The 22139-nt window shown below is 47.6% G+C and overlaps 1 protein-coding gene across 3 annotated transcripts; it reads left to right on the top strand.

The window, feature by feature from the left end:
- The first annotated feature begins 84 nt into the window (after nucleotides 1-84).
- Nucleotides 85-13352, top strand: Tmem127 (transmembrane protein 127). Of its 3 annotated transcripts, none has more exons than XM_055618063.1 (4): nucleotides 85-199; nucleotides 585-902; nucleotides 10002-10166; nucleotides 10938-13352. In XM_055618063.1, exons 2-4 carry the CDS (start codon nucleotides 659-661, stop codon nucleotides 11243-11245), a joined length of 717 nt encoding a protein of 238 aa, XP_055474038.1. In that variant the 5' UTR covers nucleotides 85-199; nucleotides 585-658; the 3' UTR covers nucleotides 11246-13352. The 3 variants fall into 3 exon arrangements, with proteins under 3 accessions (XP_055474038.1, XP_055473978.1, XP_055473901.1); XM_055618003.1 differs by having other exon boundaries at nucleotides 85-211; nucleotides 589-902; XM_055617926.1 differs by having other exon boundaries at nucleotides 85-211.
- Nucleotides 13353-22139: the final 8787 nt, after the last annotated feature.

Below are 22139 nucleotides of genomic sequence, written 5' to 3'. Positions count from 1 at the left end.
GCACGCACACAGTGACGCACACGGAGGGCAGGGCTGTGAACCGGAGGAGGAGGAGGCCGGGGTGGGGTGGGGTTGGAGGAAGCCGGAAGTGCATCAGCCGGACTCCGGCTGGGCGTTGCGGGATTGGGGCCTGGGACAGCTCGGCCCCGGCAGCTGAGAAGCCTGTGACCCGGCGGAGCGGCGCCGTCCCAGCGTTGAGGTCTGCTGACCGGTGAGGAGCAGGGACTAGAGTAGGGAGGGTCACTGTGGCTTAGGTCGTACCTCAAAGTGCGGATTCCCGATCTCGGTGGCCCAGCCGCATCCTCCGTCCCTCAGCACCCCTCTGTCCAATAACCCGGGTCCAAGTCTCCTCCGACCCCCGGGACCTCCTCCCGTTCATCCCGGCAGGTCCACAGCCCAACTAGCCCCCTGTCCTCTCGGAGTCCTGGTCCAGCACCCCTCATCCAGAGCCCTTGGTCCCCGCCCCCCGAATTCCCGCAGTCCTTTGGTCTGTGCTCAGCCCTGGGTCCCACCCCGCAGTCTCTGGTGCGGGCCCTGACAGCTCCGGGCCAGCCGCCCATTGCGTTGCTCTCCACCCGGGACAGACAGGCTTTGCGAGCCCCGCTGAGGCCGGCGGCCACCAGCAGCGACCGCAGAGCTACAGCGGGCGGCCCCGGGCATGTATGCCCCTGGAGGCGCAGGGCTGCCGGGAGGGCGCCGGCGGAGAACCCCGGGAAGCGGCGCTCTGCCCAAGCAGCCGGAGCGGAGCCTGGCCTCGGCCCTGCCTGGCGCCCTGTCCATCACGGCACTGTGCACTGCCCTCGCGGAGCCCGCTTGGTTGCACATCCACGGAGGCACCTGTTCCCGCCAGGAGCTGGGGGTCTCGGACGTGCTGGGCTACGTGCACCCGGATCTGCTGAAAGGTGAGGGCGCTGGGCTCCTGCTCTCCCGGCCTGAGGGGCGGTGCAGAACAGATAAGGGACTGGCTGAACCATGGATAACCAGAGGCGTTCGTTAAAAGAAACAACCCCATTCTTGCTTGGCGTTCATGCCCACCAGGTGGCTCTGTTTGGGGGTCTAGCCCCTCGTTAATTCTAATGTTATTCAGCCAGGCACCTACTCCTCCTCACCGTCATGCTAAGCCAGACTGCTGCTATTTAGGTTTCTGACAGAAGGGCACTTTACAGGTAGAAGAAATAAGGATGTTAGATATCACAGTTAGCCACCCCCTTCTAACAGACCTGTCAGATACAGTTGTTGGGGGCAGTTTGATGGATGGAGAAAACAGAACTGTTAATGTGACTAATTGTAAAAGATATTTTGGTGCTCCGTGATAATTGGACTTACAATACAGAGGACTTGTGGCATCCCAGGCCATAGGATGTCACTTTCATTGCCAGCAGTTGGAAATTGGTTTTCCATGCCCTTACACGTATGCCTGACTGAGACGGTTACTTTATTCGTCAAGGGATTTCCCACACCAGCAGGCAGAAGAAAGCATCTGTTCTGGTTATTGGATGAAATAGGAGTCCAGAGCTTAGAGAAGGGGCTGGCCCCGAAGCCTCATTGCTCCTCCTGGGTTTCTAGGAGTAAGGATAAAGGCTGTGCGGTGTGAAAGCAGGACTGTACTTCCTGATCTTTAACTTAAAAATGGTCAGTAGGCCCCAGATGGCCACATCTTGTTACTCTTAAGTCCTTTGAACTAGTCTCAGAAGTCCTCACGTTGCTTCTTTGCCAGCGTTTAGCTCTGGTGCATTCCTGTTAGATATGAGCAAGGTGTCCCTAGAAGGGCTCAGGCCCTAGGATGTGGTGAAAAGAGCAGCATCTCCCTCTGCATTGAAATAAAAACACTGCTGTGGGTTTAGGTGGAAAATCCTTATCTTGTCACCTGGTGTTGTCTTTCTTGGTGAGTTCTCTTAACAGTTTGCTTCTCTTTGTAATTTGCACGTTCAGGGCTTTAGGATGATTTATAGAGAACAGGATGGAGGCTTTTTGTTTGAAATATTTTTCAAACTCTTCCTGAGTTTGGCTCTTTAAGACCAAGATTAAACACTGGATAGAGGCTTTCTGATATGCAGCTTTTTCTTTAGCATATACCCGATGGCACAAAAGCTATGGAGTTTGAGTCTTCCATTTCTCTGCACTCACCTTCATTCAGGCCTTTTGCATTTGATGCTCTAGTGTTTCTGCTTCAGGAGTTTTGTCACACACAAACTGGGAAAGAATTTATGATGCTTGTCCTTTGCAGGTCATCCATAACATTCAAATGGTGGAAAGAGGCAATCTGATCTTACATCCTTGTTTCAGAGATCCAGGAAGAAAAGTGCAGTGAGGTCCCCAGGCTTGCCCTGCTGGATGGCATCACTGGTACTGCCAGTTGATGCCAGGATAAAATGGTGCTGTCTCCTTAATTATGTTTGTATTTTGCTTTACTTCAGCTGTTGTAAAGAAAGATCTCATGATACCCTGCCTTGGTGTACATGCCTGTCAAAGGCATGTTAAAATAAAAACCCATTCTTATTGCAAGTTTTTGTTTGTTCAAAGATGTATTTGCCGTTTCTAAGAAATTATTTAGATCAGATTTTTGTCCTTCTCAAACATATTGCCTTAAGCTTTATATTGCATTTGCTACATGTTTAGATCTCTTAGCCTTTGTGTGGTTTGCCTGCTCTGCCCATCTCCTTGGCCGTTGTATGGCAGGATCACTTGGCTCCTGTCTATAAATAGGAACATTGGCAGTGGGGCCTTGTGAGCCATTGCAGAAGGCAAGGAATTTGGTCCCTTGGAGCTTCTCTTCTGCTGCTCTCTACCTCTGTGTTTTGTGGTATCTAGTGGACCTCAGGCATGTGGTCTCCTGTGGGACTGCTGATTTTTAAGCCTACCTGATGATCTACCGTGGGGGCCTGGAATAGCCCAATCCAGGAAGGAGCAGAGCTGTCCTGGGCAAATACAGATAGTTGCAGAGGGAAGCACCCCCTGCCAGGTCTCTGCAGAGAACTGTGAGGTGGGCCGGAAGGCTCCAGAGCAAGCCTATGTGCCAGGCATGGAGCTAAGCGCACTTCACATTTGCCTTAATTTGCTCCTTATTACAAAGGCCCCAGCTTAGGTAATCTACTCAGACACAGTGAGTAGATACATGGTACAGAGTGTTGACACCGCCACACCTTAGTGCCCTTTGAGTTTCTTTTCCTTTCTGTTAGAGCTATGTTCAATTTGCCATCTACTGTTCTAATTGGTTTTTGTTTTGGTGGTTGTTGTTTTGGATTGTTTGTTTGTTTTGCCAGTAATGAAAAGCTTTTATTAGGGGTGAGGCGCTCGTGTGCTTGCACACGCACACACACACACCAAGGCAAACAAAGAAAAAGACCATTTTTGAGGCAGAAAGGGGGTTTGGGAAGCCAAAGCATCTTTGGTTGAGTTTTTACCACAGCTCTTTTTTTAGCTCCAACACTATCTCTCAGGTTTCAGGCTCAACTTGGTTTCTGCCTTGACCTGAGAGAGAGCTCCTCACCCTTTCGGTGTGGCCGGATCCATGAAGGCGTAGCAAATGCCAGCTCAACAGATTCTGTTCTGAATCCTCTCACACAGTTTCTCTGGGCTTAGGTCCAGAGAAGGCTTAGACATGCTCAGACTTTTGGTGTCTGGAACAGACCCTGAAAGCCCTTTCTTCCTCTCTAATGTGGCCAGCAAAGGGCAGCCCCACCACCAGCTTCAGGAAGCAGTTTTGGAGAATGAGGACGTTGGGGACTTGATGTCAAGTGACTAAGACTGACAACAGCTACTGGAGCATCAAGGATCTTCCAGGGAGTGCTTGTGCACCTGATAGGTGGTGACACACTGCTGCCACCGCCAGGCCCTGGGGACTGTCCTCCGGTGTCTTGGCTTCTACCACTGAAGTTGTAAGACGACCCATCTGGTCACTAGAGACCACACTGTTGGTGGTCCAGGGCAGGTTTGGCTGAAACCCAAGAATTGCAGTGAGAGCATGCAAAGCTGGGGAGAAGGTGCTCTGAGGGGCTGGGCCCGTGGGGGCTCCACTAGCCCACGGGAACCCCTGTGAGGAAGGGGGAAGGGAACAACAGCAGGGAGGTGGTCTGAAACCAGCTCTAAAGCCTTCAGCACAGATGGGTGTGTAGGGGGCCAACTACTGACAGGTAGGTCGGAAGAGCCAGAGCATTCAAAACACATCCAGCCCTGTGACTCACCAGTGACCTTGGTCAAAGTCAGTTCCTTAGGATCTTATTACATAGCAGCTGCCTTCTTCCTTGATGACTAGAAGGGACAGTCAAGAAGTGTTTACTAAAATAAACAGGGCAGAACACAACTGGAGGAAAGGCTAGGATATACTGTGGGTCTGGAATGTAGTGTACCAAACCACTGGCTCAAACTTAAAGTCAAGCCCCTGACCCACATGGCCATTCTCTCCCACAGAACATCACACCTACCTACCTAGCCTTTGGAGACTTTTGTGTCTCTGGAAGGCCTCTTGGGGAAAAAGGTATTATCTGCCTTCCCTGCCATACTGGCATTTTAGGAAAAGAAGAGAGAGACTCTGAGATCTCTGGCTCAGAAGATGCTCTTGATGAGGGCTACCTACCTACCTTCTGGCCATTCCTCATGCTAAGACACCCACCCCTGCTGCCCCTTTCTGGGAATGTTAGCATCACACAAAGGGAAGTGTGCATTTGGCTTTCCCCTTATGCTAGCATTTCTCAATCTGGGGTCCTGACCCCATTGGGGGTCAAACGATCCTTTTATAAGAGCCACTGAAGACCATCAGAAAACAGAAAATTGCAGTTATGAAGTAACAACAGAAATAATTTTACATTTAAGTGTCACCCCAACATGAGGAACTGTATTAAAGGGCCGCAACATTTAGAAGATTGAGAATCACTGTCTTAAGCCCGATAGCTTTGTCGTAGAGAAGGGCAGTTGAAATACTACATGCTTGAATTTGGCGTCAGAAGTGCTTCCTCTGCGCAGTCACTCTAGTGAGGCGAGATGTTGAGTCTGGCTGAATAAGGATTCGCTTTCCCTCCTAGCAGCATCCGGTGGACAGTGGGCGAAGCAGGTGTTACTGCTTTCACACGAGCCACTAGAACAGCCGTCTAGTGACTTGCTGAAGATTGAATGTAGCTTGTGGTAGAGCTAGCATTTGATCAGCTGTAGAGTGTTTCTGGTGTCCTGACCCCTGACCAGAACTGTATTCAGACGCCCTTGGTGCTGCTCAGGTTTAAACACCATGAGGAGCCAGTTTTGTCCTAAGCCCCTGAAGGAACACTGCTCACGGTGATCCACACCTTCTTACCTTTTGTTGTCGCTGCTGAAAGAGTTTGAGTCCTTAAGCTGCTGTCTTGCAGTGTTCATCCTAGTTCGTGTGACCCTTCTTTTTAGTATTCCTACTTGGAATTCTGTATTATCTCCGTCAAGGAAATAAGAAAAGCTACCAGTGTGTGCTTAGTGGTCTCTAAGCAGCACAGTGCAGTGTCTGGGGGTCACTGTGTGACCTGAAGGAAGTCAGTTAATCTCAGAAGCCTCTTACTCCTCATCTCAACCGTGTGATGCCTTCCAGGGTGGCAGTCAGGCTTAGCAAAGATAATGCTTGACCATCTGTGGGTACAGGCTCCTGTACCTTCAGCCATGTTTGCCTCTAGAGAAGGGCAGGTAAAGACAGGGGTGTTTTTTTTTTCAAGCTTTTTAACATGTGCATATCTTGTTTATTAAAATAAGTGCTTTAAAACTGTAAAGTACATAGGCATGGATATACAGGTACACATTTTTAAGCATAATAAAGAGAACATTTTCTGTTCGAGCATCAAAACCCAGTGTCTTTGAAATGTCGTGTCCTTTCTTCACACGGAGTGCCTGGCTGCACTGAGGTGTACAGGTGAACTGCTGTAAAGGGGCCTGTGGTGTCAGCCCTTACACACTGTCTCTGTCAGGCATTCTTGGTGGCACTTGCGTCTTGCCCCAGCACTCCCATATGCCATGCAGACCCCCCAAAAAACTGGCTCAGTTTTCAATAATGTTCAAATCAGAGCCAGGAGTAAGCCCTTGCTTCCTCAAGTCCTTCTTCCTGGGTCCCTTCAGAAGGCTGTCTGGAGTAGGCAGTGCTGGATGCAATGAGGGCTGATACTGGCTTCTGGCAGAACTCAAGGACAGGCAAGCTCCATGGCAGAATGTAATCACCTGAGCTGTATGCTTGGTCCCAAACAGGTGCTCAGCAGTTAAGATGATGACAGATAGCTGTGAAGGCAGCCAGATGGAGGCTTTGCCAGCATCTACCTGTAGAATTCTGAGTCCCAGGCTGGGTACACATGTCAGTCACAAAGCGCTTAGCCTCTCCCACGGCCCAAGATCCCATGAAGGCCAGCATCTATTGGCTTGAGTCTCTTGTTAGCAGTGGGACCATCACTTAGCTTCTTAGTTTTTCCTCCATCTGTCTACCTTCCTCTGGTGTTTGTTACTGGTGTTTCTTAGGACTGCAAACTTGAACTACTTGTATTTGGGAATTTCTATTATCCCAGACCTTCTGAGGGCCTGGTATATGATTGCAGAAGCACCTTGATGTTTGGGATGTACACTAGAAAGTGAAGATTGTTACCTTCAGATTTTCGTTTCCTTTTTTTAATTTTTTTTTTTTATTAATCACAGCTTATTCACTTTGTATCCCAGCTGTAGCACCCTCCCTCGTCCCCTCCCAATCCTACCCTCCCTCCCTCATCTCCTCCCATGCTCCTCCCCAAGTCCACTGATAGGGGAGGTTCTCCTCCCCTTCCCTCTGACCCTAGCCTATCAGGTCTCATCAGAACTGGCTGCATTGTCTGTGGCCCAGTAATGCTGCTCTCCCCTCTCCCCTCACCAGGGGGAGGTGATCAAAGAGCCAGACACTGAGTTCTTGTCAGGGACAGCCCCTGTTCCCCTTACTAGGGAACCCACTTGGAGACTGAGCTGCCATGGGCTACATCTGCAAGGGTTCTAGGTTATTTCCATGCATGATCCTTGGTTGGCATATGAGTCTCAGAAAAGACCCCTGTGCCCAGATTTTTTGGTTCTGTTGCTCTCCTTGTGGAGCTCCTGTCCCCTCCAGGTCTTTCTTTTGCCCCCTTCTTTCATAAGATTCCCTGAATTTTGCCCAAAGAGTCTCAGCATCTGCTTTGATACCCTGCTGGGTAAAGTCTTTCAGAGGCCCTCTGTGGTAGGTTCCTGTCCTGTTCCCTGTTTTCTCCTTCCTCTGATGTCCATCCCATTTGCCTTTTTGAGTGAGGATTGATCATCTTACCCAGAGTCCTCCTTGCTTATCTTGTTTAGGTGTACAGATTTTAGTATGAAACCTTCAGATTTTTAATCTGACATCAGAACTCAAGAAAGGAGACAGTAGCCTATGAATTTGACCAGCTCAAACAAAACACTTGGCAGTAGCTGAGGAAGAGGAGGGAGAGGAAATGGAGACTTGTTTCCTACTATAAAGAAAAAAAGAAACAAACAAGCAGGGTCTCACTAAGTACCCCTGGCTGGCCTGGGACTCACTGTGTAGACCAAGCTAGCCTCTAACTCAGAGAGATCTGTCTCCAAGTGCTGCGATCAGTGGCGTGCACCAACACACCTTGCCTTTGCTTCCTCTTTGGATCAGTCTTTATTCTGTTCTGTGCTTGGGAAGCCATCATAGTTTGCACAGCTCTCAAAGGAGGCTGACTGGGGCTGAAGAGATGGCTCAGAGGTTTAGAGCACTGGTTGCTGTCCTGGTCCAATTCCCAGCACCCACATAGCAGCTCACAACTGTCTATAATTCCAGTTCCAAAAGATCTGGTACCTTCACACAGACATACATACAGGCAAAACATCAGTGTACATAAAATAAGTAAATATTAAAAAAAGAAATCCTTTGAAAAAAATTAAAATTAAAATAATGTCTAACAAAAGATGACTTGAATGTTTTTTTTTAATGTTTTTTTTTTTTTTTTTTTTATTTTTTTTTTTTTTTAAAGGAGACTGATGATTTGTTTAACTGAAAATTTTAAAGGGTATTTAAATACTGTAAGGAAATACACGTTGCTCTGTTTGGGTGCGTGCTTGTTACCCTGGGGACTCCTGAATGTTGCCTCTCCTGTGTTAGCACTTCCTTTTCCTTAGTTTACTCCCCTGTTTTGGTAGTATTAAAATGCTTTGGTTTCTGAACCTTCTAGGGCCTCTGACCTTTTAGCTTTCACTTTGCTGGCTTGCGTTTCAGCTGTCTAGTACTGATGGAGTCATCTCTCCTTTTTTTATGGGGGTTGGTTCTGGTGGAAGTGATTGAGACAGGGTCTTGTGAAGCCCAGGCTGGCCTCAGATTTGCTAAGTAGCAGAAACTGTCCTTGAACTCCCGAACCTCATGACAACACCTCCCAAATTCTGGGATTACAAGGGCAAACCACTGCCCAGCCCTGCGGTTTATAGTTCCGTCCTTGGTAGTCTTTACCACTCTCCATTTCCAGAACTTTTGCATGACCCCAAACTAAAAACTCACAATTAACGCATTGCCCTCCCTTTCTACAGCTCCTGGCAGCCACCATCCCACTCTGTGTCAGTGATTCTGACTTCTTGGCATCTCATGAACATAATCATACAATATTTGGCATTCTTTTTTTGACTTCACTTAGCTCAGTGTCTCCAAGTTCAATGTCTGTTTTGGAATGAAAAAGAAAGGAATGAATGAATAAGTGGAAAATGAGTATTTATTGACCTCTGGCTTTGGTCTCTCTGGCTGTTTCAGCACAGAAATCAATGGCCTTTCCCTGCTGGCCCAAAGCATCCTTTAGCACAATAGCGTAACATGGCAGTTTATTTAATTGTCAGGATCTGGAAAAATGGTTTGAAGCTAGGTCTGGTGGCACACACCTGTAATTCCTGTCCTCAGAGGGCTGAAGCAGAGAATCACAAGTTCGAAGCCAGCCTTGGCTACACAGTGAGACTGTCTCTAAAGCAAAAGGAAGGGAAAGAAGGAGGGTGGGCACCAGGCATGGCACTTAGTTTGTAGAGTGCCTACCAGAAAGAAAGCCTGGGTTGTGCCATAAAATTATGTGATGGTGCATGCCTGTAATTCTAGCTCTCCTGAGGTGGAGGCAGGAAGGTTACAAATTCAAGGTCATCTTTATCCCTGCTCAGCAAGTTTGAGGTCAGCCTGAGATAAATGAGATCCTGTCTCAAAAAGAAATAAAAAGATGGCTGGAGAGATGGCTTAGAGGTTAAGAACACTGGTTGTTATTCCAAAGGTCCTGAGTTCAAGTCTCAGCAGCTACATGGTGGCTCATGGCCATCTATAGTGAGATCTGGTTCCCTTTCTGATACACAGGCACAATGCTTTATAAATAATAACTAACAAAATAAATTTTTTTAAAAAAGAAAGAATAATGGAGCCATGCACAGTAGCACATGCCTGTAATTCCAGCATTCAGGAAGGCAGAGTTAGGCAGATCTCTGTGAGTTCAAGGCCAGCCTGGTCTACAAAGTGAGTCCAGGACAGCCAAGGCTGCACAGAGAAACCCTGTCTTGAAAAAAGCAAACTAACAAACAAACAAAAACAAAAAAAGGACATAGAAATGGAAGAAGATGGCAAGTGCAAAGAAACATAGTTAGCCCAGATTAGTCTGGCTGGAAAAGGAACTTAAGCCTGGCGCAGTGGTGCATGCCTGTAATCCCAGCACTTAGGAGCAAGAGGCAGGTGAATCTCTATAAGTTCGAAGCTAGCCTGGTCCATAAAGTGAGTCTAGGGCAGCCAAGCTTACACATAGAAACCCTGTCCCAAAACACCAAAAAAAAAAAAAAAAAAAAAGGAAGGCAAAAGTATGTGAGTGTACAGGTGACTCCTGTTTGCAGCGTGGAAGTCCCATGCTTCTCCAGAGCAGCTGCAGCAGGAGCTCATACAGTGCCCTTCAGGGCTTCCGTGTCCTAGAGCCTGAGGGAGTGCAACCAAGATTCTTTCATGTACATTGCTTACCTCAGGGTGTTTCTTGGGCATGAAGCCTTCCATTCTCTGTCCACAGATTTCTGCATGAACCCCCAGACCGTGCTGCTCCTGAGGGTCATTGCTGCCTTCTGCTTCCTGGGCATTCTGTGTAGTCTCTCTGCATTCCTTTTGGATGTCTTCGGGCCCAAGCACCCAGCTCTGAAGATTACCCGTCGCTATGCCTTCGCTCATATCCTCACAGGTAAGCCCGTGTGGGAGGGGACCTGCCCTGGAGCATGGAGGCACATGGGACTGTCTCTCCATGGAAGCTTGTGTAATAAGCTCCAGCCTTTCAGGGCATGGGGTGCCTTAGTGTTGGCATCTGTCGTTGGTGAATAATTTGCCCAGCAGTAGAAGGAATGTTGGGATTCCACAGCAAGCTCATGGTTTTCTAAAATGGACAACTTAAGTTCATGGAAATTTAGGGCCTGGTGTAAGCATAGAAGGAGTTGGGGTGTCTTGTCTGGACTGGTGTACATGGTCAGTTTCTCCCCACTTCCCTGCTAGGCCTACTTTCTCTCTCTCTCTGTGTGTGTGTGTGTGTGTGCAGCCACTTTCCTCACGCAGGCTTGGGCTGGTGTGTCAATTTAGGTTTTGATAGTGACCGACTTCAGTCCCAAAACTGCATGATCCTGTCTATTCCTTCTCAGTGCCCAGAAGCAGTCAGGAGCCTTAATATCTAATTGTATTCTTTCTTTCCTTCTTTCCTTTTTTTGGGGTATGGGATGGTACTAGGTATTGAACCCAGGGCCTTGTGCATGTTAGATAAGCTCCCCACCATTAAACAGTAATCCTTAAGACAGACCCTGTCTATTCAAGATGGGTCAGATATTTGTCCTCAGTCCCAAGCCAAGAGTCTCATAGCCAAGAAAGTTCTTAGGGCCCTGGGCCAGGCAAGCCCAAGACCTGGGTGCCTGGCTTCTTAAGCATTCTAAATGCTGACCCCCTTCTGTGCTGCCCGTCTCTCTCCCAGTCCTGCAGTGTGCTACCGTCATTGGCTTTTCCTACTGGGCTTCGGAGCTCATCTTGGCTCTGCAGCAACAGCATAAGAAGTACCACGGCTCCCAGGTCTACGTCACCTTTGCTGTTAGCTTCTACCTGGTTGCGGGAGCTGGTGGAGCCTCAATCCTGGCTACCGCAGCCAACCTCCTGCGCCACTACCCAACAGAGGAGGAAGAACAAGCACTGGAGCTACTATCTGAGATGGAGGAGAATGACCCCTACCCAGCAGAGTATGAGGTCATCAACCAGTTCCAGCCGCCCCCTGCCTATACACCCTAACGTCGGGGCTCTCTTCCTCAGCAGCCCTTCCCCCAGTGCCACAGCTCCTCTTACACCCAGAGGAGCCACTTCCCCCAGCAGGTCTCACCGGTAGGACCCTGACCATCATCATCAAACCTTCCTCAGAAGACACTCTGCCTTTAGGGCTGTCCATGTGTCCCTGCTCTGCAGAGCCGGGACTCTAATTTTATTAATGCACTCTTTCCTCTCCCCGCACCCTCTGCTCCTTTCCTATTCATTGGCTCCTTCCAACCAGGGATGGTCAGATAAGTTTCCTCTCTCCGTGGGCCATGTCTTTGGGACTGGGACTTTCCTTGGGTTGCTGCTGGTGGACAGTCCCTGAGAGAGGTGCCAACAGGGCACAAGGGGAAGGGGACTGTGCCATGCAGGTTCACTTTGCCAGGCCCAGCACTTGTACCACTTATGTATCTCTGGGCTGACTCCATATTTCTTCTAGAGTGCCCAGGCCCAGCCATCCACTTCGTGGATTCTCTGCACTTTAGTCTCTGGGCCACTCCTCATGTGTGTTCTGGTTTTCTGGAGAGAAGGAATTGCTGCTGGGAGCAGAACTGCTCTCCTGCCCTGCCCTGGCCTCCTGTGGTTGGAACCAGGCAGGGAGGCAGAACCAAGCAAGAAACTGATCCTATCAAGGACCCCAGTGAAGGGGTCCAGCCCCTTCACCTTTTAATGTGAGTGGCTTTACAAGGAAAAACAAAACCAAGCAATAGCAGCCATACCCTCTTTTTTTAAAGTAGGGATAAGGTGGTGTTGTTCAGAGATGTCTCCCATCCTTATGGCTCTGCAATGTTTTGGACCATAGCTCCCTCTGAGCCTGTCGTCACTCTTCCCAGTCTCTCCAACAGAATGCAGGCTTTCTGTCCTGGCTCCTTCTTTCAGGCAGCTGTGGCTCCCTGGGGCCTTTCTGTGGAACTAGGGCCACATGGCCCCTGCGGGGCTGAGAACTATGGCCTGGCTGGCTGGCCAGCATGGTGCTCCTCAGAACTGTGGCACTGAGGCGTAACCTGGCCTCAGTTCAGGGACAGGGGCCAAGCAGGGCAGGACCCTCCACTCTCCACATAGGTACTCCACCCAGAGGCCCATCGGATTGGTGTCAGGACCCTGTCAGACATGCAGGCCTGGCTGTAGCCTTTAGAGTCAGTGTGGCCCTAGACTGTGACTTGGGGCTACAGCTTGCTGCATGCCCCTCTCCCCTTCTGGAATGTATGCTGGTCTTGCAGTGTGCTACTGGGCTGTTACTCTAGCTATTCTGTTTGCCTTGGGTCCAGTTTTTTTGTTTTGTTTTGTTTTTTGTTGTTGTTGTTGTTTTTTTTTTTGCCTGGAGACCTGGGGCATAAGGTAGGCGAGACTTGAGAAGCCTGCAGCATGGATCTAGATAGGCAAGCTGTTCTTGTTCAGTTATGAGCTTCTTTAAAGTGACAGTCTAGTGCTAGCTGAAAGGGAGGTAAATTCCAATCTCTTTCCACCCTTAAGACAACAGACATTTTGAACAAGAATGGAGAATGAATAGTCGTTGAACTGTGACTACAAGAAGACTGTCGCCTCCCATTCTTTGGCCAGAAAGAATGGTGAATATGTCGACAAATGCCTATGCAGATGAAGACCAAGTGTGCCCATAAGAAGCCATCTGCTTGGAGTTCCCTGCTGGAATGCCAAAGTGTGCCCCAGTATGACTCTCCCATTCTTCCAGACCCTCTCTGAGGCAAGAAAGGCTGCCAGGTGATGCCTGAGCACAAAATCAAGGAGCTAAATTAAGACGACCTTTCTGTGAAGTCCGGAGCTCGTCCTTGGCAGGTTTCTGAGGTATGTGGCCAGCTCTCCCTAACATAGTACCTGGGGGAGCAGGCCAGAAGACCAGGCGCCAAATATGCATGCCAAAGTGAATGAGGACTTGACCCTGCGGACAGTTCCTTGTGATCTGGAACCCACTTTTTACTAGTTTCCTGTTCCTCTGGCCTTTCTTTCTCTTTCCCTGCCATTCTGACACTGATACTTTGTCATATAAATTTCCCTGGTTGTGTTTTTTTCTTTTCTAGGAAAAAAAATTAAAAGGAAAACAAAAACCAGAAGCTACAAATGATAACACAAATGCCAGTGGCTGCCTGTCATTTTTTTTCACAGTTTTCCAGATGTTTGTTCTCGTCTTCCCAGAAAAGCAGGAGGTGTTCACTGATGAAGCTTGTAATGCAGAGCAGAGTTAGGAGGGACTTGGCGTGGGCCTGCACAATGCATGACATTTTAATCCTCGGGAGCCTCCCACTCCTGACACCTTTCAGCCGAAGTTCGAAAAGCTAGGAACAGGTGGCTCTGCCCAAGATCTCAACTACAAACCTTGGGCTGCCTCTCTTTGCATGTCCTGATTAGCTACATAAGAGCTGTTTCAGACCTCGACTGGTGCTTACTGGGAGAATACAGAAATGGTTCTGGGAGCAAGACTTCCAGAGTACTCTTCGAAGCAGTTGATGGGTGAAACCTTAATGGCTGCCCACACTCTTACTTTATGCATTCTTAACCCATGCATGGGGTCCCAGTGTGTATTTGGTGAAAACATTTAGGGCTCTTTGGGAAGTTGTCCATTCCTAGCAAGGTGCATGTCTTTTGTGGAAACTGGTAATCTCATTTTGTGTCCATTCAGACATTTTCTATGAAGGTTCCAGTTGATGATGCACAAAACACTGAGCTCCATGAAAGAAATGTGATGCCTGAGAGGACATTATAAGGATTGTATTCCTTAGCTCCAGAGACAGATTAGCCCACAGGGAATCAGTGAAATGAGCAGAATCCTGGACCTTGGGCTTAAGCTGGAAATTGAAGGCTGGATCTAACCAGAATAATTAGCAGCTTCCTGGGGGGGAACAGATGGAGCTGGATTGGTGTGGTAAAGAATTTGGGGGACGGGGGTTGGAGAGATGGTTCAGTGGTTGGGAGCACTGGCTGCTCTTCTAGAGGTCCTGAGTTGAATTCCCAGCAACCTCATGGTGGCTCACAAACACCTATAATGTGTCCTGCTGGCATGCAGGTGTACATGCAGATAGAGCATTCATATACATAAAATAAATCTTTACGTATTTGAGGGAGGGACCACTCACTCTGAGGGAATAGCAATGGTGGCCAGGATGTGGGACAAAGTGGGATGGTGAAGGCCCATCTGATGTTCCTCAAAACAGTGGGAAGCCATGGAAGGACACTGAAAGCAAAGGGGCCTCAGTTTTATAGATGCTGGTGCTGTGGAGGGACCGTGATGTTAAGTAAAGCACCTGACTTGGGAATTGGGGACAGGTGGACATTGTGTGGAGGACTCTCAGGCCTGGTAGGAGAGGGAGAGAATAATCACAGCCAGAGGCTGGGTAGGGAACACAGGAACTCTGTCCCTGTCATATGCTCTAGAAAAATGGGATTGGCCTTGTAGTTCAAGAGGGCTTACAGCAAAGAGAGGCCTTGAAAAACACAAAGTGGCTGTTGTAATAGGAGGAAAGGCTGTTTTCTCTAGGTAACCTCAGAATCTTAAGCTGATTTCTCATTCAGAGGTGCCTGTGCCCTGGGCTAGAACAGTATGAATTACAAGGATCTGTCGGGAGACAGAAGAACTATTAAATTTTATAGCCATTGTTTTCAAGTGGCTTGCAGTCTTCATGTGCCTTTCTTGTGGGAGCCATTGTGATGGGTTCAGGCTGGACATACAGAGAAGACTCCATTTTGGATGTGCCTCCTTAAAGTGAGGCACAAACTCTTAGAGGCAGTAGTTTGAGAATTAAGATGTCGGTTCCTTACGAGCTGTGGGAATATGCTTGACTTCAGTACTAGGGGAGAGGGCTCTTTCTTTAGGAGAGATTCATGGTGGATTGGCCTGTTCATTCTGCTTAGGGGAAAAACTCAGTGCCTGGTGTTGGGCCTCTTTCAAAGATGCTGAAGGGGAGGTAGAGGCCTTCTCTGCCCAACCATGTGTCGGAGGAGTTAAATAAAAGGACTTTCAAAGAGACAGTTTCCAGTTCACTCTTGACATGGTTCTCTCCAAGTGCAAGGCCTGCAGGTGGTCCTCATTTGAACCATCTTGTCCTGACCATGTCTAAAGAATGGCAACGGTTCCCCAAGAGAACACTGGTGCGGTGGAACGTGCCTGTATGTTCACCTGTTCTGCCTTCTTGGAGGTGACATCTAGAACTATTTTTGTCGGGGTTTTCTTTTGTAAAGACCTCAGGGTGGTGGGTGGGCGTTTGTGTGAACAATGAGGATGCCCTTTACTCTTCCCATAATCCTGTAAGCCTCCTTACAGTCTAACAGAAGGGCAAAGAAAATCTGCTAGTTTGTTGACAGGCCTAAATTGTAAATTCATTAGGCTGGAAGGTCATACTTTTTTGTCGTTTTATTTTTGGTACATGGTTTCTCTGTAGAACAGCCCTGGCTATCCTGGAACTCACTCTGTAGACCATAAAGATCTTGAATTCAGAAATCTGCCTGCCACTGCCTCCTGATTGCTGGGGATCAAAGGTGTGAGCCCCACTGCCTGGCTTTTCTTTGGGGTGGGGGCGGGGTCCATACATTTTTCTGTTCAGTTGTTTATTATTACTGTTTATTTTATGTACATTGGTGTTTTGCATGTATGTCTGTGTGAGGGTGTCAGATCCTCTCGAACTGGAGTTAAGAGTTTAAGCTGCCATGAAAGTGCTGGGAATTGAACCCAGGTTCTCTGAAAGAGCAGCCAGTGCTCTCAGCCACTGAGCCATCTCTCCAGCCTGTTTATTACTATTTTTGAGAGTTTTTTTTGTGTAGCCCAGGGAGGTCTTCTACAGGCTGTATAGAAGGGATGACCTTAAACCTCTGATCCTCCTGCCTCCACTCTGGAGTGCTGGGATTATAGGCTGAAAACCTGGTTTTATGTGGTATTGAGATCAAATCCAGGGCTTTGTGCATGCCAGGCAAGCACTTCAGCTGAGCTATATTCTAATTTTTTGTTTTGTTTTGTTTTTTTGTAGACAGGCTCTTACTATCAAACTCCGGCTGGAACTCACTTTTAACAACAGACTGACTTCAAATTCACCCACCTATGCCTCCCCAGTGCTGAGATTAAAGGCTTGTGCCACCATGCTGGGTTTTTATTTTCTAGTAACATTAATTCAGCAAATACCTGGACCTGAAGTATTTTGTGGAGGATGCAAACATACTGACATAAAGGCTAGGTATAGATTTGGTAGAGTTCTTGCCTTTGCATGGACAAGGCCTTGGGTTTGATCTACAGTACCACAAGGTATTAACCCATACAGTTCTTGCTCTGAAGGCTTTTCTAGACCAGCAGCCAGGAGAGAGAGAAACTGATGAGATCGAAACCCGACTGTCAGTGAAAACTCTACCTAGTGTAGCGACTCAGCCCTGTGACCCCAGCACTCAGACAGGAGGCAGAAGCAGGAGGATTGCCACAAGTTTGGGAGCAGCCTGGGCTACATGGGAATTTCCAGTCCAACCTAGGCTATAGGTTGAGGTTATCTCAAAAGATGAAAGATAAGTGAGTAAAAAAACAAAGGCTTCCTGAAGGAGGAGGGACTTCAGGTTAAGTTTGGTGAGAGATAATAGGCTGGATAGCAGTTGGGAGCTCCCACGTGGGTGCTGGAAACTGAACTCTGGTCCTCTGAAAAAAGAGCAAGTGCTGTTAACACTGAGCCATCCCTCTAGTTCTCTGATTTGTTTTTCTATTTAAGAGGTAGAGAAGGAGGTGATTAAAGATAGTTATTACCCCTTATCTCCTATTTTAACTGTATTTTAAAATATATGTACGAGTGTTTATGTCTGTGAGCAAGTATATGCTGTGTGAAAGCAGGTGCCCTTAAGAGTCCAGAAGTTAGAGCTCTGGGAGCTGGGATTACTGTAGGTTGTGAGTGGTCTGATAGGGATGCTGGGAACTGAACCTGGGTCCTCTGCAAGTACGTCAAGGGCTCTTAACCTCTTACCCATTTCTGCTGCCCTCAACAATGTACTTTAGCTTACACAATCTCATTTGAGCCTCACAACCCATATACACAGGTAGGGCTGCATCATTAGCTGTGTTTCAGGCCCTGATTGCAGTGGTTTAGAGAAGCGATGTAAAATAAAGAATGGAAGCCGGGCAGTGGTGGCACACGCCTGTAGTCCCAGCACTTAGGGAGGCAGAGGCAAGTGGATTTCTGTGAGTTCGAGGCTAGCCTGGTCTACAAAGCGAGTCCAGGACAGCCAAGGCTACACAGAGAAATCCTGTCTAAAAAAAAAAAAAAAAAAAAAAAAAAAAAAAAAAAAAAAAAAAAAAAAGGAATGGAAGAAGATCCACTATGAATCACTGTCCTTTCACCATGGAAACAGTAAAGCAAGACTGACACTGCCATACCTGGCAAGCACTGTATTTCAGTTTGGAGCTTATAGTTCCTTCCACTTGCCCTTTTGCTCCTTCTAGCTGGTCCAGATCTCAGAATGGAGTGGATTATCAGTCATTCAGGTCATAATTGAACTATAGCTGCTGCTCCAGATTTGGTTTGGCTGCCAGAGCAAATCAGTGCAGACCTGATCAGTGTGTAGCTAGTCATCTCATGTTACAGTCAAGACCATCAGGAACTGTTTGCTCATGATCCTCTTGCCTCTCCCTCCTGACTGGAGAAATAGCTTAGAGGTTAAGAGCATTGGCTGCTCTCCCAAAAAACCCGGGTTCAATTCCCAGCACCCACATGACAGCTTACAACTGTACTCTAGTTTGAGGGGATATGGCACCCTCAAACAGAAATACTTGTAGGCAAAACTCACAAAAAAGAAAAAAAAATGTTTGCTCTTGCAATTGGCAGGACTAGAAAGGCTCATTCTTATCAACCCCTGTGTGTGTCACAGCCTAGTCTCCCTCGTTCTCTCTGTCCCACACAGTTTATAATACTAGTAACAGGCTGACTGGAATTAGCAACTATTTAACCTACCTTGACAAGAAACATATGTGCTGAAAGGTGAAATTCCTCTAGAAGTCCCTGAGACTTCTAGATTCCTAATGGTGGCCCCTCCTACCACCAAGAAAGAGGAATGCTGGATTTGGAGGCAGCACACACTTCACTGGATTTCTCTCTGAACCATTTTCTGGCTCTGCGTGTCCAGCAAGCCACTTGGTCCACTACTATTTTATGTGTATGTGTGTTCTGCCTGCATGTATGGATGTGTGCACACCTACCCCCTGAGGAACACAGAAGAAGGTGTCAGATTCCCTGGAATAGGAGTGACAGTTTGTAGCTACCATGTGGGTGCTGAGAACAGAACCTGGAATGAGCAGCCAGTGCTTTTATCTGCTGAGCCCCTCTCCAGCCCTCAGTTTTTTGTTTATTTATTTAAATTTGTGTGTCTGTATGAGACTATGCCAAATGTATGTGAGTGCCACAGAAACCATAAGATGGCATCAGATCTGGAGCTGGGGTTACAGGTTGTGAGCGACCCTATATGGCGAGAACAGAATTCTGGAAGAGCAGCAAGCGCTCTTGACCACTCGGCTATCTTCCCAGCCCCTCAATTGTTAGTCCTAGAACCACTGGGATACATTACCGGGTATCAGGGAAGCCCTCGATGCTCAGTCCTGGAGGTCAGTACACCCAGGGTTTGCTAGTTGCAGTTGTATTCTCCTGACCTCAACTGAAAAATCCTGACTCCTCATAAGACCCCATTTTCCTGGAAAACATCAAAGCGGATGATGTGGGAGGTTTTTCAGAGGAGATGACAACTTTGTCTCTCCAGAGGACAGTTCCTCCACTTTGCTTTATGAGGCAGACAGCAACCCCAAACCACGGACAGGTTGGGGCTTGCGCAGGCCTCAATGGCTCCTGTTAGTTGACAGAAGTAGAGTCTGGCCTTCTCTTTGCCCAGGAGGCCAGCACTATTTTCTACTGCTTACAAATTTCACCTTAATTTGCTCTCAAGAAATAAACACAACACCAATTTCTACACTAAATTCAGCCTGGATTTAGGCAGGAGAGGCCTAAGTTTCAGTCATCAGAAAGAATCCTTTCCCCTTAACATTTTTTTTTTAAGATTTATTTATTTATTATGTATACAGTGTTCTGGTACCAGAAGAAGGCACCAGATCTCATTATAGATGGTTGTGAGCCACCATGTGGTTGCTGGGAATTAAACTCAGGAGCTCTGCAAGCGCAGCCAGCGTTCTTAATCTTTGAGACATCTCTCCAGCCCTCCCCTCAACCTTTTGAGAGAAATTTATTTTGTACAAATATCTAAGATGGCACACACTGTGTGAGGGTATACATAAAATTCTAAATCCTATGTAAGGAACAGGTTCTTGCTGACAAGCAGGGAGAAACTGCTGCCTCCTACTGGCAGCAGAGTAGACCAGAAGGGTGCTTGCTTAGTCCATCTCCTAGGTAACTGCAGAGTAAAACTTGGCTCATTGTCCTGTTAAATTATCTGCTTTTAGTCTGTGCTCTCCAACAGCTTTGTTTTGTATCCTGGGTGTACTGACCTCCAGGACTGAGCATCGAGGGCTTCCCTGATACCGGGTAATGTATCCCAGGGGTTCTAGGACTAACAATCGAGGGGCTGGGAGGAAAGCCGAGTGGTTAAGAGCACTTGCTGCTCTCCCAGAATTCAGTTCTCACTATGTGGGGTGGCTCACAACCTGTAACCCTAGCTCCAGAGTCTCACACCACGGCCCAGGATGGGCTAAGACTGAAGAAGTCCTCCTGATTGCCAGGGTTGATGACAGGCAGGAGCCATCACACCAGACCTCTCTGTCATTTTAAAACTTGCTCTGTGCGAAAAGGCGTGAGTTGGCACTGCAGGAATTTGCCCACCTACAGATGGAATGGCAATTCTCTCCACTATAAATATTCATAAAGTGGGCTCCCCTCCTTCCCCACCTCCAAATTTCCTTATTTGAAGAAACTGCTTTGGGAGCTGTCCAAAGTTTCTCCTAGTTAGAAACGCTTAGGGTGGAAAAGAAAAAGACTGCCACTCCAATGTAATGTCCTTGCAAGGCAAACTAGGAAGTGCGTTTGGCTTTTATTCTAACTCAGGTGGTGACTGTGTCTTTTCCCCACTGGCTGAGGGCCAGCCTCACAATCTTGTGCAGCTGGCTAGTGGAAAAGAACTGGCACACAGGACATGGAGGAAGGGAAAAAGGAGTCACTGTTTCAGGCCATCAACTCTGTAGACTACAGCAGTGGGCCTCTATGCAAACAAAGGCTTTCCTGGGTGGAGACAAAATATTTGTATAAACATCTTCCAAGGTGGGAAGATAAGGAGATTTTAATTTCTTGTCCCAAATCTAGTTGTGTCTATTGGCTTCCCATTCACCAAGGGCTAAAGTGTGTTCTGTTAAAACCTTTATACACACACATTTATATATATATATATATATATATATGTATGTATGTATATGTATATGTATTTGTTGTTGTTGTTGTTAGTAATGTTCTTTGTTTGTTTGTTTTTTCAAGATAGGGTTTCTCTGTATAACAGGGCCCAGGCTGTCCTGGAAGTTGCTCTGGGGACCAAACTGGCCTTGTACTCAGGAGATCAGCCTGCCTTTGCCTACTGATTGCTGGTATTAAAGGTGTGTACCACTCCACCCAGCTGAGGTTCTGAAGTTAAAAAAAAAAAAACAAAAAACAGAAGCATTTTAAAGCTTCTTATATTAATCCCAAAGATGGGAGAAGACCTCTGACCCAAATCATCATGGCCAAATTAATTAAAGCAAGCAGTTAATGAAAGCTCTTTTATTCATGTACAAGGACTGCCTCTCCCTAAGGCAAGCTTTGAGAGGTAAGCTTTGGATGTGAGGAAGACAAGGCTTTTATAGCCCAGGAGAAGGGACTTTCCAAATGGGGGATTTGGTGGGCAAAATAGGCCGGGTGACAGGAGCAGAACATACACACAAGTCGGTTCTACACGGGCTCCTGAAACACAGACACGGTTTGCAAGGTGGGCATAACAAGGTGGTCATATAACATTTAGAAACAAAGGTAGGGTTGCACAACCTTTGAAATAAAATGATTGCCTTAAGTCTAAAATGGAGGCAGGCTGTTTCTTCACTTTTAAGATTGGACACTGAGTTTTTATTTATTCATTTACTTAAAAAAATATTTATTTACTATGTATACAGTGTTCTGTCTGCATATAGGCAGAGCACACTAGAAAAGAGCAGCAAATCTTATTATAGATGATTGTGAGCCATCATGTGGTTGCTGGGAATTGAACTCAGTACCGTTGGAAGAACAGCCAGTGCACTTAACCTCTAAGCCATCTCCCCAGGCCCATTAGTATGCTCTTGAGACACACTATTGCCTGGGCTGGCCTCAACCTCAAAGCAATGCTCCTGCCTCAGCCTCTGGAGTGCTGGGATTATAGGAAAGAGCCAACCACGCCCTGGTTTAGAAAATCGATTTATCCAGAGACTCCATTTAGCAACCATTAGGTTGCACACGGCAGGATAGATTTTGGGACAATAAATAAATGCAATAAAAAGCTTATCGACAGGGGTTAAAAAAGAGATAGATTTTGGGCAACCTGTGTACTTTTCTACCCTTCGAGTCAAACGGAGACTGCTCAGGCCCAGCGCATTTTCAGATTGCAACAGGTCACTTGCCCTTGTGGCGTTCTCTGCAAGGTGTTCCTCTGCCCTTAGGGTGGGCCACTGGTCATCTCTCGAAGCCGTAACTCAGCACCGCATTCCAGCCCCGCGTCCCTGCTGCAGACAGTCAGGAGGGCTCGGGGAATCGGCAAGGAGGCCAAAGAAGGTTCCAGTAGCTGGCGACCCCAGGCCTGCGCTGGGTGATGGTTCGCGCAGGGCGTGCACCGCCCTCCAGCCAACACAGACCTACCCCTCTCTGGACAGTGGAGAACAATGCCGGAGGCCCGGCCTGTCAGGACCACG

Source organism: Psammomys obesus, unplaced genomic scaffold (genome assembly GCF_907164565.1).
Source record: "Psammomys obesus unplaced genomic scaffold, mPsaObe1.curated_primary_1811, whole genome shotgun sequence".
Lineage (NCBI taxonomy): Eukaryota > Metazoa > Chordata > Mammalia > Rodentia > Muridae > Psammomys > Psammomys obesus.
The sequence above is the reverse complement of the archived record's forward strand: the minus strand, read 5'-3'. Positions and strand labels throughout refer to the sequence as shown.

Coding starts and splice junctions, on each gene's coding strand:
- Tmem127 (XM_055618063.1), top strand. CDS start 659: ATGTATGCCCCTGGAGGCGCAGGGCTGCCGGGAGGGCGCCGGCGGAGA. Junction 903..10,001: donor GCACCCGGATCTGCTGAAAG/GTGAGGGCGCTG, acceptor CTCTGTCCACAG/ATTTCTGCATGAACCCCCAG. Junction 10,167..10,937: donor CTTCGCTCATATCCTCACAG/GTAAGCCCGTGT, acceptor TCTCTCTCCCAG/TCCTGCAGTGTGCTACCGTC.